This window comes from Terrapene carolina, unplaced genomic scaffold (genome assembly GCF_002925995.2).
Source record: "Terrapene carolina triunguis isolate 2854851 unplaced genomic scaffold, T_m_triunguis-2.0 Scaffold62, whole genome shotgun sequence".
Lineage (NCBI taxonomy): Eukaryota > Metazoa > Chordata > Testudines > Emydidae > Terrapene > Terrapene triunguis.
In genome coordinates this window covers 11,716,744-11,730,512 of record NW_020664413.1, presented here as the reverse complement: position 1 = coordinate 11,730,512, position 13,769 = coordinate 11,716,744, and the positions used below count along the sequence as shown (strand labels likewise).

General features: G+C 45.4%; 2 protein-coding genes across 3 annotated transcripts in view; both read left to right on the top strand.

Annotated features, from left to right (window-relative positions):
• Positions 1–1,018, top strand: part of LOC112117778 (protein mono-ADP-ribosyltransferase PARP14) — a 50,462-nt gene extending 49,444 nt beyond the window's left edge. For both annotated transcript variants that reach the window (XM_026647412.2, XM_026647411.2), the window contains exon 19: positions 484–1,018. In XM_026647412.2, coding sequence (XP_026503197.1) covers positions 484–773 — 290 coding nt within the window. In that variant the 3' untranslated portion in view covers positions 774–1,018. The remainder of the gene's footprint in view (positions 1–483) is intronic.
• A 9,057-nt stretch (positions 1,019–10,075) lies between these two features.
• LOC112117779 (protein mono-ADP-ribosyltransferase PARP14) overlaps positions 10,076–13,769 on the top strand; it is a 33,360-nt gene continuing 29,666 nt past the window's right edge. Inside the window, exon 1 of the mRNA XM_024215848.3 lies at positions 10,076–10,286. Within this exon, the coding sequence (XP_024071616.2) occupies positions 10,100–10,286 (187 nt within the window). The 5' untranslated portion in view covers positions 10,076–10,099. The remainder of the gene's footprint in view (positions 10,287–13,769) is intronic.

Here is a 13,769-nt window from a genome sequence, read left to right as displayed (position 1 = left end):
ATGCCTTGAATATATTGTTAATATCTGTGCACTTCACGCCCATTCTGCTTATGAAACACTATTTGTTTTAGCAATTTTCTCCAGATATCAGTAAGAAGGAATGGGCCCCAATGCAAGAAACATGGTGCCACTGCAGTCATGACATCTGTAACACAAATATATTAAATTGTAATAGTGTGAAAGATAGATTTCACAGAGGATAAACAGAGAGAGTGTAATGTCCTGCAGCAGCTCCACAGTGAGAGAAGAACCGGGAGCTAAATGATAAACTGCCAGCTCGATATTATTACACTTGACATTTGTAAAAGGCTCCATGCCAAGTAAGTCGGGAATGGTGCTGTAGCCCTAATTTCAATCCTAGATGTTCTTTTTTATTTATGGTAAGGTTTGGTGAAGGTTGTAGGCAGCTTGGATATAGAAAAGTGAAAGACAAATGATGGTTGCTCATGAAAAATTCTCAAATCTTTCTCTTTCTGATCACAGCTGCATGCTATGGGAATGGAACCTACTTTGCTGTCAATGCCAATTATTCTGCCCAAGATACCTACTCAAAACCAGATACAGATGGGAAAAAATACATGTACCTGGCCCGAGTCCTCGTTGGAGAATATTGTGCTGGACAAAAAGGAATAATTGCACCACCATCAAAAAACAACACTGATCCTACAGATCTGTTTGATAGTGTGACTGACAATAAGACAAATCCATCGATGTTTGTCATATTTAATGACATTCAAGCTTACCCAGAATATCTTATTACTTTCACTAAATAAGCATTCTTGGTTACATGCAAGAGACTTTTAATCTTTATTTTGTAAGATTACCTCAAAGACCATAAATTAATGAGAAAACATTTGCAGTGAAGGATGGTAAAACATATTTTACTATGTTAGCTTTTTAATGTTTGATTGCTATGCATATGCCCAGTTGCTTAAATACAATTTTGTAATAGTCAAAAAACAAGAGAGCCTACTTTTAAAAAATATTTGCAACTACTAGAACAGGGGTGGGCAAACTACGGCCCAGGGGCCACATCCGGCCCTTCAGACATTTTAATCCGGCCCTCGAGCTCCCACTGGGGAGTGGGGTCCGGGGCTTGCCCTGCTCTGGCGCTCCAGCCGGGGGGCGGGGTTGGGGGTTTGCCCCATTCCACGCATGCCGTGGCTCTGCCCGGCTCCCGGAAGCAACGGCATGTCCCCCCTCTGGCTCCTATGCATAGGGGCATCCAGGGGGCTCGCATTCTACCCCCGCCCCAAGTGCGGCACCCGCAGCTTCCATTGGCTGGGAACTGCGGCCAATGGGAGCTGCAGGGGCGGTACCTGTGGATGGGGCAGCGCACAGAGCCGCCTGGCCACACCTCAACATAGGAGCCGCAGGAGGGGCATGCCGCTGCTTCCAGGAGCTGCTTGAGATAAGTGCTGCCCAGAATCTGCATCCCTGACCCCCTACAGCGCCCTAAACCCCTGCCCCAGCCCTGATCCCCTTCCCGCCCTCCAAACCCCTCAGTCCCAGCCTGGAGCACCCTCCTGCACTGCCAACCTCTCATCTCCAGCCCCACCCCAGAGCCCACACGCTCAGCCAGAGCCCTCACCCCACCCCTACCCCCCGCATCCCAACCCTCTGTCCCAGCCCGGAGCCCCCTCCCACACCCTGAACTCATTTCTGGCCCCACCCCAGAACCCGCACCCCCAGCCAGAGCCCTCACCCCTCCCACACCCCAACCCCCAATTTCGTGAGCATTCATGGCCTGCCATACAATTCCCAGATGTGGCCTTCAGGCCAAAAAGTTTGCCCACCACTGTACTAGAACATGCAAACAGTTTACACTGCATGAAGTTTCGAGTTCAATTTTCAAAAATGAAAACTGCTCAATTACATTACATATCAACCAAATGAAAAATATTCTTGCATTGTATCCGAACACATTTTAATTATTAGTCTTTCTTATTCAGAATTATGACTGAGCACAACTAATAATTCTACAAGCCAGGTATTCAGTTCTTGAGTTTGTATATTTTACAGCAGAGTCTAACGTAAATCAAGGAACAAATAAACTTAAAATAGTACCAATTAATAACTGAATGTCCTAAACCTTATGATGCTAATATTCTGAACAATTGTACTTCAGACAGTTAGCTTCTTACTCTGTCTGTATCTTCATTCAAGATGTCATCATGTTATACTTATAGTACCTGCAATAAAGCTGAATTAGTTACAGTAAATGGTTATTGCATGTTGTGTTATACTGACAGCATTTGCTCTGGGGTAGTGTGTATTTCTGTTATAAATCTCTGTTACTGTGTTTTCATAATTCATCTATGAAAATATGGACTGCAAATTTTCTAATCAGGTTTTGCTTTTTTAGAAAAACTTTACTCTCAGGATTTTTCTATATGACTAGACCATAACTTAAAAACAAAATGACATTTAAAAGCTATACATAACAGCAATATCACATTCCATAATCTTTCATTCGGCAGCAGCACATAGCATAGGGTCTGACCTTCCAAAAACTTACTGGAATAGCTCAGATTCCTATGGCACCTTATTGACTAACAGACGTTTTGGAGCATGAGCTTTCGTGGGTGAATACCCACTTCTTCGGATGCATGACATGGTACTAGGGGCACCGCCACTGTTGGCTCCCCACCAGGTTGTCTGGCTGGGTTCCGACCGGCAGGGGTTCCAGGCACCGCTCCACCTCGAGAGACCGTAGACCTCGTGAGGGGAGCGGGCCCCATTGGGACCAGGACAGATGGCACCGGAGGTCCTCATCTCCGAGAGGCTACCATAGCCCATCGCGATACGGGCATCGACACCATTCCTGTTCTTCGTCTCACTCCAGGACCCTGCCATAGCACTGCTCCCGTAGTCCCAGGCGTCGATGGCCGGCACCTCGCCGTCGTGGATCCGCCCGTCGGAGCCGATCGTGGAGCAGCTGCTACCGGCGGTACTCCCGCTCCTCGTGTATTCGTACCTGTTATGACCTGGCGGGAATCCCCCCGCCGCTGAGGGCACACTCTACTAGGGTGCAAGCCTCGTCAGCTGCCTCTGTAGTCCATGTCCCCATTCAGGACATTTGTCGGGCTGCCACGTGGTCCTCTGTTCACACGTTCACCTCGCATTATGTGATCATTTCCCAAACCAGGGAGGATGCCGGATTCAGCAGGGCAGTGCTCTGTCCCGAGAGTCTGTGAACTCCTATCCACCTCCAACAGATACAGTTTGGAATCACCTATTGAGGAATGCACATGAGCAATCGCTCGAAGAAGAAAAGACAGTTACCTTTTCCGTAACTGGTGTTCTTCGAGATGTGTTGCTCATGTCTATTCCACATCCCGCCCTCCTTCCCCTCTGTTGGAGTTGTCTGGCAAGAAGGAACTGAGGGTGGGGAGAGCATGCAGCGCCCCTTATGCCGTGCCATAGAGGCGCCACTCCAGGGGTCACTAGGGGCGCTCCCCTACAGGTACTGCTAGGGGGAAATTTTCTGGCACCGATGCATGTGGCGAGCGCACACACTTATTGTGGAATGCACATGAGCAACACATCTCGAAGAACACCAGTTATGGAAAAGGTAACTGTCTTCTTTCAGCAGATATTTTTTAATATGGAGATAGGGTGGGGTTTTGTATCATTTTTTAAGGAAGAATTCAAGGGTCATCTCTCCAGCACAGCTTCTGATTCTTCTGACTGCACAAATGGGCTATGCCTCTTTCCTATGCTATTCGGAGGCAGTCCACTCTAATTTTTAAAGGTTTGGGAAGCCCCATCCCTCACTCTTGGCCACCAGTGAGTGTAGGGCTTATTTCTAGAGCCCCGAAGAACAACACACAAATAAATATTCAAATAATAAAACAAATTCTGTGGCCTGTATTAGGCCAGGGATCAGGTAGGATGAGCATAATGGTCCCCTCTGGCTTTAAAATCTATGACTCTATGAACTTTTCACTAAATGCAATACAGAATCAGGTGTTCCAGACCAGCTCTGCATGTCCCATTATGGGTGGATGAGTCCAGAGGACATTCTGAAATTTTCAGATCTGCATATTTGTGCAGAACTGACTTGTTGGCTTAATGCTAACAAGTGGTTGTTGGAGTGTGGCTACAGCTTCAGAAGAACTCAGAAGTGAGGGATGGGCCTTAGTCCAGAGCCCCTATCAAAAACACTGGATCAGCTCCAAATTACACAGAGAAGAGGCCCAGCCCATTTGTGCAAAATTGGGAAGAAGTTGCCCACAGAAAAGACGTAATTATTGTAAGAAATGTTGTGTTTTTAATAAGAAATTTGAAGAATGGGGAAAATATTATTTACATGAGTATTATATATTTTGGCTTCTGAAACTCTGATGATGACCTTAATATAAACCCAGTTACCTATATCTTTAAAATATTAGGAAAAAAGTTTTATTAAATAGCTATTTGCTGTAGCAGTATTAATAATTTTGACTCAGTCTGGCAGTGGTGTGTATGAAGGTTACAAGGGCAGCACTGAACGAGCCCTGCTCACGTTAAGGAGGTAGGGCTGCTTAGAATGGTGGCTTTGTTAAATTCTGCTCCAGTGAAATGAGGATTTGGCTGTAGAGAGTTTCCTTATAACCCCTAGATACATACATGCCTCATGGAAGCCCCTGAACTCAGTTTTTTCTAAATGCAGCTGTTAATTGCACGGAGAATGCACCAGACTGACATTGGGAGCCACACATCCTAAAACTACTTGCTAAGCACCTCATCAGCATTCACTATTTCCACTCTGACACACTTACTTTCAGTGCTTAATTCCATGCTGCCATAACGATTTGCTCTTGTTGCAATGCATTCTGCACATTTCTCTGTGTTATGCAGAAGCTTTTTTGCACAGCTGTCGAGCAAGTGACAAGTGCTGACTGTTAACACTGTCGCTCTGCATTTAATTCAGCAACCTGCAGGATTTAACCTTTTAAAGTACAAAATCAAAACTTCTCAGAGAATTACAGTAATCAGTAACTGAAGGGCATATGTTAAACTACTGAATACTGTACTAGTAAAAACCTATAATATACATATTGATAAACTACTTGTCTAAATTCTATGAAGCCAATGTATTGTGACATTTTACTTCCAAAAATAAGCTTGGCACCTTTGTGTTTCTGAAAATACAACCATATATTAGCTTCTAATAGGGCCATTTCCAATACCACAAATGTCATGAATTGATATTAGCGTCTTACGTTGCCACTTCTAAAGCCAGTGTCATATTTATAGGGTCCCTAATAAACACATTATTTTAAATCATTGGCTTTACTACAATGTTGTCATTTGTACAGCTAAAGGGAAATCATTAACTTAAAAAAACACATTTTCTGTCTGAATTTTTTTTTACCTATGTCTAATAGGCCCAAATAAGCAAAGACCACACTCACACTGTCTTAAAAAAACAGAAATTCCCCTGCCAATCAGTGTGGCATAGTGTAAAAGGCCCAAGCAAGGGACCACATCTACAGTGTCCTTTTTAAAAAACAAAAAAATGTCCTGCTACGGGTTTTGCTCTCTCCAGGTCTATAAAGTTGGCACTGCTTTACCCCAAAGAATCTGCTACTCAGCCTTTTCAAAACCATGGGCATTTCCCTTTCCCCAGTGTTCCACATTTACCATAGGTCCTCCCCAGAGGTCTGCAAATTCCCCTATGTTGAAAATAACCAAAACAAAACAATTAATGGGTTGTTTAATTTGCTTCTTAAGAGAAACTTTCAGCCCCTCATCCTCCTGAGAATCTCTCATCTGGGAGAAGACAGTTTATATTACCTTCTCCCAGAAAGTCTTGTCTCATTCCAGGACTACAATTGACTGTTAGGGAACTACATTTCCCAGCAATCCCTCAACACAGAAGGTAGGGGAGTTCCAGCCCTACCTGCATTTGGAACCTTGCCCTTGAACTCTACACAGAGTTGGCAGCCTAGCTTTCTCCCCTAAACCTCACATTACCAACCTGAGCCCTTTCCCTCAGTTAGGTGGTACCCTATCCCACAGGGACAACCTCAGAGAAAAATCCTGAGACAGGGTAGTGATCTCCCTGGAGACTTCCCTTCCTAGCCTTAAGGACCTGGTATAGCCCCTCTCAAAGCAGTGCCATGGCCATGCTCTCTATAAGCACACCTGACCTCACCTGAGAAAAAAGCTACTGATGTAGTATTTTGTTTCCCAGGGTGATCACAGATGCCCAAGGCACACAGCTTCAGAGCTAGTTACCATCTTGTGATCCAGGGGTTAGCATCCTTCATCACATCTAGCCATCCCAATGGCTCCTGTTTGGTCACCTGGGAGGTGATGCCTCAGTGCTGCCACCACCCACCAAACAGCATCACATCCTTTCTTGATAGTGGAATATTGGGTCTTTTACGATAGTGCAGATCCCAACTGGACATCAGGCTGAAGCACTGGCTTGCAGTACAAACTGTCAGTCCAAAAATCTGGGCTGTGTAAAAGAGGGTTGTGTACTTAATATTTCCTTTTTCTTATTGAATGCCTTTCCATAATGCTCAGTCCACATAACCCATTTGAGTACCAACTGTTTTATCAGGTCAGCCAGCGGGACAGCTATCCTATTAAAATGGAGCACAACCCCCAGCAGTAACCCTCTAATCTCTAAAGGAGAGAGAGAGAGAGAGAGAGAGAGTGTGTGTGTGTGTGTGTGTGTGTGTGTGTGTGTGTGTTGGAAACAGGCCACTTTTTAAGTGTTTTTTCCTTGTCTATCAGGGTGTGAACTTGACCATTTCCTACTGAATTCTCTGGTATTTAGTGTTTTTGTTCTCCAATTTATACTTCTCCGGATTTGCTGTAAGACCAGCCTCCCTTAGAGGGAGATCCATCTGCTGAGAGGAAGACTAGAAAAGGGGAAGGATCTCTGGGTTCACTTGTCAAAGGGTCAAGAAAAGAGTTCTGCAGAGACTTTGGAAGAGGTCTTAAGACTTTTTCAGGACTAAAGAAACAGCCAGACAGCTGAGTAAAATATCCCAAGAAAGGGATTCACTTGCCTAGAGACCCAGACAGCCAAGACCCGAGAAGGAAGCTAGCAAACTGCAGCAGAGCAAAAGGAAGTACCCTCGGGGAAAGAAAGAGAAACAAGGAGAGTTTGTGGTCAAGACAGGCCCAAGGGTGCAGCTCATTGAAGACGTAAGGTGGCAGCTCCTCTCGGGCTATGTCTACACTGTAAGCATTACAGAGGCGCAGCTGCACCACTGCAGCTGCTCCGTTGTAGTGTAGACATATGCCTCAGCACTAGAAGGGGGTTTTCTGTCACTGCTGTAAATCTACCCCCTTGAGAGGCAGTTGGTAGGTCAACGGAAGCAGTGTCTATACTGGGGCTTAGGTCGGTTTAACTGCGTCTCTCAGGTGTGAATTTTTCACACCAATGAGAGCGTAGCTTGGTCAAGCTAAATTTTAGATGTAGACCAGGCCTTAGACTCTAAGGAACCACCAGGGGTATTGCTGTTACACCCTGAAAAAGGGAGAAGAGCTGAAATGATTTGCTTTTATTTGGGCTTTTGTTACTTTGACCAGTTGTTATCCTGGAAAGAGTGGCATTTTCAGCGCAGCTGGAGATGTAAGCTGAGGAGACTGCTGCATTCCTAGGACTAGAAGGTAAGGTTCTCCCTCAGAGCTAAGCCTTCAATATCTGCAGAATCTGAGTTTTCCTTTAAAATTTTTTTTTATTAAGAACATAAGTTTTGTAATGGAACATTCTTTTTCATCAATACATTTTGGTAGCTGTCACACCAGCAAGACAGGTGTCAGAACAAACAGCCCCCTTCCTTCATGAGGCATATTGTCAACTTCATCAGGACTACAGGGTTCTTTGTACTCTTTGATATTTTCTGAGCACGGTGAGTTCTTCTTTCCACGCATCTCAAGAAACAATCCTATCATCCAGAGCACAAACAGGAAAAGTTGTGGCAGCACAAAGAACTGGTGTAGCTGACAGAAAATGTTGCTAAGCACCAGCTTGAGTTGCCCTCCAATAATCCTTTGCAGAGCAGAAAAAAACCCAGTAGTGCAGACTAGTGGAGATGCTACTGAAAGAAAATAATCAGGAAAAACATTTGCCATACCCTCCCTCCCCTTCGTCCCTCCAGTCTCTGTCCCCTCCCCTTTTCACTGCTTTTGCCCCTTCTCCTTTTCCCCGTTTTCTTTCTGTTCAACTTCCCTTTCTCCCTCCCAGCCTGTATTCTTCTTTATTCCATCCCTTTCTACCATCCCTCAGGAAATCCCATTCCATAAAATCCCTCTTCCTTATATCTGCCCCACCTCCTAGGATCTCCCTTAGTTGGGATTTCAGACCAATACCTTTATTCCTCATAATATATTTAGTTTAGTTATTTACAGATTTAGCCATTATATATGAAAAATATTAAATTCTATTTATGTTTAAAATATATATTCGCTTGTACTGGAGGGAGGAGTGTGTTTAGAGGTTAGGGTGACCCTGATTCTGAACTGAGGCCAAGCTGAGCAGGGCATAGTTTAGGTCAGTGGTTCTCAACCTTTCCAGACTACTGTATCCTTTTCAGGAGTCTGATTTGTCTTGCGTACCCCAAGTTTCACCACATTTCAAAATTACTTGCTTACAAAATCAGACATAAAAATACAAAAATGTGACAGCACATTATTACTGAAAAGCTACTTACTTTCTCATTTTGACTATATAATTATAAAATATATCAATTGGAATATAAATATTGTACTTACATTTCAGTGCATAATATGGAGCAGTATAAATAAGTCATTGTCTGTATGAAATGTTAGTTTGTACGGACTTCGCTAGTGCTTTTTATGTAGCTTGTTGTAAAACTAGGCAACTATCTAGATGGGTTGATATACCCCCTGGAAGACCTCTGCGTACCGGCAGGGGTACACATACCCCTGGTTGAGAACCATTGGTTTAGGTCAGAGGATGAAGCAAGGTGGCTTTATATGACCTCTGTGTCCTCTCAGATTCTTGGCTGGGCTCCCACACTTCTAGTAGTTTCATACCTCACGTTAGGGTGACCAGATAGCAAGTGTGAAAAATCGGAACAGTGTGTGTGTGGGGGGGTAATAGGTGCCTATATATGAAAAAGCTCTGAATATCGGGACATCTGGTCACCCTGTACCTCACATGCATTTTCCACTAGAGGGCTGGTCCCAGCAAGAGGCCTAGAAGTGCCAACTGGTAATAACAGCTTCATGAAGACAAACATCTCTTCTCTATTGTAGTGAGAAGGAAGTGATGCAACTTTCTAGGGTGTGTATTGGAAATTCCCCTGCCCAGGGACCAGGCCTTGCACTGCAGAAGAATATAAAAGATGGACATGATATATATCACTGCAGATTATAGAGTAACCAGCTGCTTGCCTTGTATACTTATTCACTTTGCACTTTGTACAGTATTCCTCCCTGATTGGGCTATTTTGTGTAAATAAGACTACAAAAACCGTGGCAAGGAGGGCTGCACTGGCAAAGGGAGGGACACCACAGGGGGGAGACGGCTTTCCCTGGGCACAGTGAGAAGCTGTATTTCTTTACCACAGTAAAAAGTTATATACACCAGCACCTCACTCTCTTTTGGCTTCACCATACTCTGAAGGTCGTTTCGTTGGTTACACTGCACAATCCAGGCAGATCTTCTCTGCTAAATAACACATTTTACTAGGACACCTCGGTGTGTGTGTGTGTGGGGTGTGTGTGTGGTATGTCTGGTGGGTGGGGAAGGGAATGAGGGGTGCAAGGGAAGGGAATGAGGGGTGCAAGGGAAGGGACTGCGGGAAGGGAAGGGATAAGGCCAGGCGGGGGTCCAGGGGACATGTGTTTGCCCTGGGCAGGAGCTTTGGGTGGCGCGGGGGAGGGTTATTGCGTTTGCCTGCAGGGAGACAGGTGAGGGCAGGAGCAGAGGAAGATTTGGCTTCCCTGGGGCGGGGGCTGTTGCTGTGTCAGCGCGAAGCACGTTTGGCCACCGGCTCTGCCTTCCGCCCGCCCCGCAGCCAAGAAAAAGAAACTCGGGGAGGGGACTCGGGTGGGGAGAAATGAAAGTGAAACTGGCCCTGCTGCAAGACGGAGACCAGCCCAGGCCACACGGCAACAGCTGGTCATGGCCGGGGAGGCGAAGTGCCCCTTCCCGCTGCTGGTGGAGGGGGACTGGGGGGGCTCGGGGCTCCCCAAGAACCTGAGGAAGAAACTCCTGTGCTACTTCCAGAGCGGGAAGAAATCCGGAGGGGGGGAGTGCGAGATCCAGGAGCGGCCCGGCCAGGTCCTGGTTTGCTTCGCCCAGGAGGAAGGTAAGGGGGGGCGGGGGGGTCACTTCGCTCTGTATGTAGTTTGGGCAACAAACGTCAGATCCCAAGGTGTGTGTCAGCACCCTGCAGGGTCCGGGTGAGCGAGGGGCCCACGGGGCACCGGGCAAAAGTGAGTGTGTGTCAGGTCCGCTCCCTCGCCCCAGGGAATGTCTCTCAAATTTGGCCCCACCCAAGTTTGATGTGACCGAATTGTGCTCTAGAGCAGCGGCCTCCAAACTGTTTTTGATCGCGCAGCCCTATCAGTAAAAAAAATGTTGAGCATGCACCCCCTGCTGCGCCGAAGCAAACAAATAAATAAAAAAGCTGCTCGGACTCCCGCCCGAACTGCCGCGCACCCCCAAGGATCCTCTTCTGCACCCCACTTTGGAGACCACTGCTCTAGAGAGGCAGGGGCACCATTTCAACTCGGGGCAACTTTCCGCTGGGGTCTAAGGCCCACTTACGCCCCTGCCAGCCCTTGGATTTTTTTTTTTTGGAAGGATAAAATGTAAAAATCAGTCTATTTTGGGAGCATGTGTTGTGAGGATTTCCTGTATTTATTAATAACATTACATAGGATTCTTCAGGAAAAGCTGTAACAACTTTCCAGTACTGGAAATGTTTCAAGTTCTAGCTCTGTACTTTGTCAATTTCTCTGGTGAAATTTACCAATGCACAGAAAACTACTGGCCTGTAGTGGCCTCATATAATTATCCTCACAGTTGTAGTTTATATCTGCCAACCCCTCATGGACATGCCTATAATTTCATCAGTTCATGGAGGCCTTGATTCAGGAAAATCTTCAACTTGTAAGCATGTGCTTGAGGCCTGTTGACTTCATTGGGGTTTTAATACATGCTTAAGCTCCCATCCTAAATGGGCAAATCATATGCATGCCTGTACACTTTCTTTTGAACTGTGGGTAAGGGTATGTCTACACTGCAGTTAAATATGCGTGGCTGCCCTGTGCCCGCTGACTCAGGCTTGTGGGGCGCAGGCTTCAGGGCTATTAAACTGCAGTGTAAAGAACCAGTCTGTCTGTGTCACATTAATCTTCTCTTGCTATTTCACCGAGAGACTGGAATCTGTGCCACTTAGACCTCTCTGCTGTTCACATCACATCTGGTTGTGTTAGATCTCACAAGCTGGACAGCACTGGGCTTTATCAGTATTTGGATGAAAGACCTCCATCTTGGAAAGCCGCCTGACTTGGGAAGCAGTGCTGGTAATTCAGGTGGCGACGTTCTTCCTCAATAAGTGGCATTCAGAGGTTGTTATATGCCAGTATCTCTGCATAGTAGCTAGGGGTCCAGTGCTGTTAGAGATGCTGGGTAGGGCCTTGCACTCTGTGTAGTCACATATGCCTGTGCAAAATGGGTGTATGATGTTGCCACTTTGTACTGACTTTGCACAGTAGCACACAAAATGAAAGGCAGTAGGGAACCAGCCCTGCTGTCCTTCAGATGGGATATAAAAATGAGGTGACGACTTCTTGAGACCATTAAAATTCCTTGGCATTTTTGCTAGAGTTAGGGGAGTGTTGCAGTAATAGCAACAACAGCCCTGTGTTCCTGGGCAAATGCCTCCGTGTAATTGCCTTCTCTTTAACTTAAATTTGCCTTGTTGATTCATTGATGCATTAAATAGGATAGTCTCCTCCTCTGTCCTTAAAGGGATATGATCAAAATTTAGTGATTTAAAAAACAAAATAGGTTACAAGTAGTTTCGGATATTACATGTACTTTTGAGTCCCCCTGCCAATTTTTGGCTTTTGCAAATTTTTATATTTTAAAAATATTTTCTCCTATTGATGAAATGCCCACTGGAATTGGAGAAACAGAGAAAATTACTATATACAAGGTGCTGCCAAATACACAATTTAAGCAAACTTATAAAAAGAGAACTCTTTTCTTTTTGTAATCTTAAGTGTTGTATCAATAGGTAAAAATAAGTTCAGACGGAGGTATTATTTTGAAGTCAGCAAGCTGTTGGTTAGTGTTGCTCTATGCTGTTAAAGAGTTCCTGCATGCCACCCAGAAGTGGCTGCATTTCAGGGCTGGGTGAAATGATTCTTCCATATATACAATAGTTTACCAAGGGCTAGATGGAGCCTTTGCTCCTGGCCTGAATAAGGGGCAATGTCTAAGTGCTTTGCCCCAGAAGGAACCTTGGGAAGGATTGTGGCTTGGAGAATGGAGTACTTAAATTATTGCAGCCTTTTGCAAGGTGCAGCTTACTTCCTGCTTATGTCAGCCCAGCTCTGTTGGTCATTATAATTAGGGGGTGGGGCCTTGGAGCTGGTTCAGTCCCCACTCCCTGCCTTTCTCTACCATTCCCTATGCGCATGCTCATGTTTGAGGGCTGGGGGAGGGAGAATTGGTCCCACAGAGCCAGCTCTCACAGCACCGATCTCACAATGATCCAGCCAGGCTGCACAGAGGTGTGGAAATAAACCTTCCTCCCCTGCGTGGCCATGTTAGGGGCACTGACAGCCTGCCCCAAGCTCTGTAAAGCACTGGGGATGAAAGTGCTATATTGACGTAATAGCTTATTATTTATTACAAGCTTCTTCTCTTTAGAACATATTCCTGTAAACGATTGACTCATAGCTCCTGAATGGAAAAGTGGGTGTCATCTATATGTCCCTTTTCCCCATCCCACACATGTTAGATTAGTAGATCTCAGACCTCCTGATACAAGTAATTCTTTTTTTCTTTTTATAATTTTTATGTTGATTAAGGCCGTTCATTTGTCCGTACCACAAATCTGCCAAATATGTATCTTTGACGCTGAGCAAGCCTTAAAAACAAAAACCGACAAAAAACAAAAAATCCACTAGATGGAGCCAATGGTTCAAAAATGGTGTGCAAGAAAGTAAACATATTCAGGTTTCATGGCGCAATCAGTATCTGGTATCGAGGATAGATTAATCCTCTGGTATGTCCGGATTGATCTCATGACATTTATGTTGGTATGCACAATGGAAAGTCTCTGTGACGGGTTCCCCTTCATAATGCAGGGACTAGATCCACCTGATACTCTAATCCTGCAAACATTTATACTCATGTTTAACTTTCTGCACACAAGTAGTCAGGGGGGCTGGAACAATGTGTACAGTGGGGGTGCTGAGAGCCATTGAACCAAACTGTAAACCCTGTATCTGAGGGAAACCACTTCAAACCAGCACCCCCAGCACCTCTAATTCCAGCACCTATGCAAGTAATCCCATTAGTATTAGGGTAGTGCCCTGACATGCCAGTGAGATTGGGGCCCCATTGTGTTGGGTTCTCTGCAGATATGTGGTAAGAGACAGTCACTACTCTGAAGAGCTTAAAGTTTTAGGCCCCATTCCTGCAGACATCATAGCCAATGGGACTACTCACATACATCTAATTGAGCACCTAGATAAGTGCTTGCATAACTGGGGCCTATGATCAATGTTCTTTAGTGCAGGGACTGTCTCCCTCTATGTCAGGGGTGGCCAAC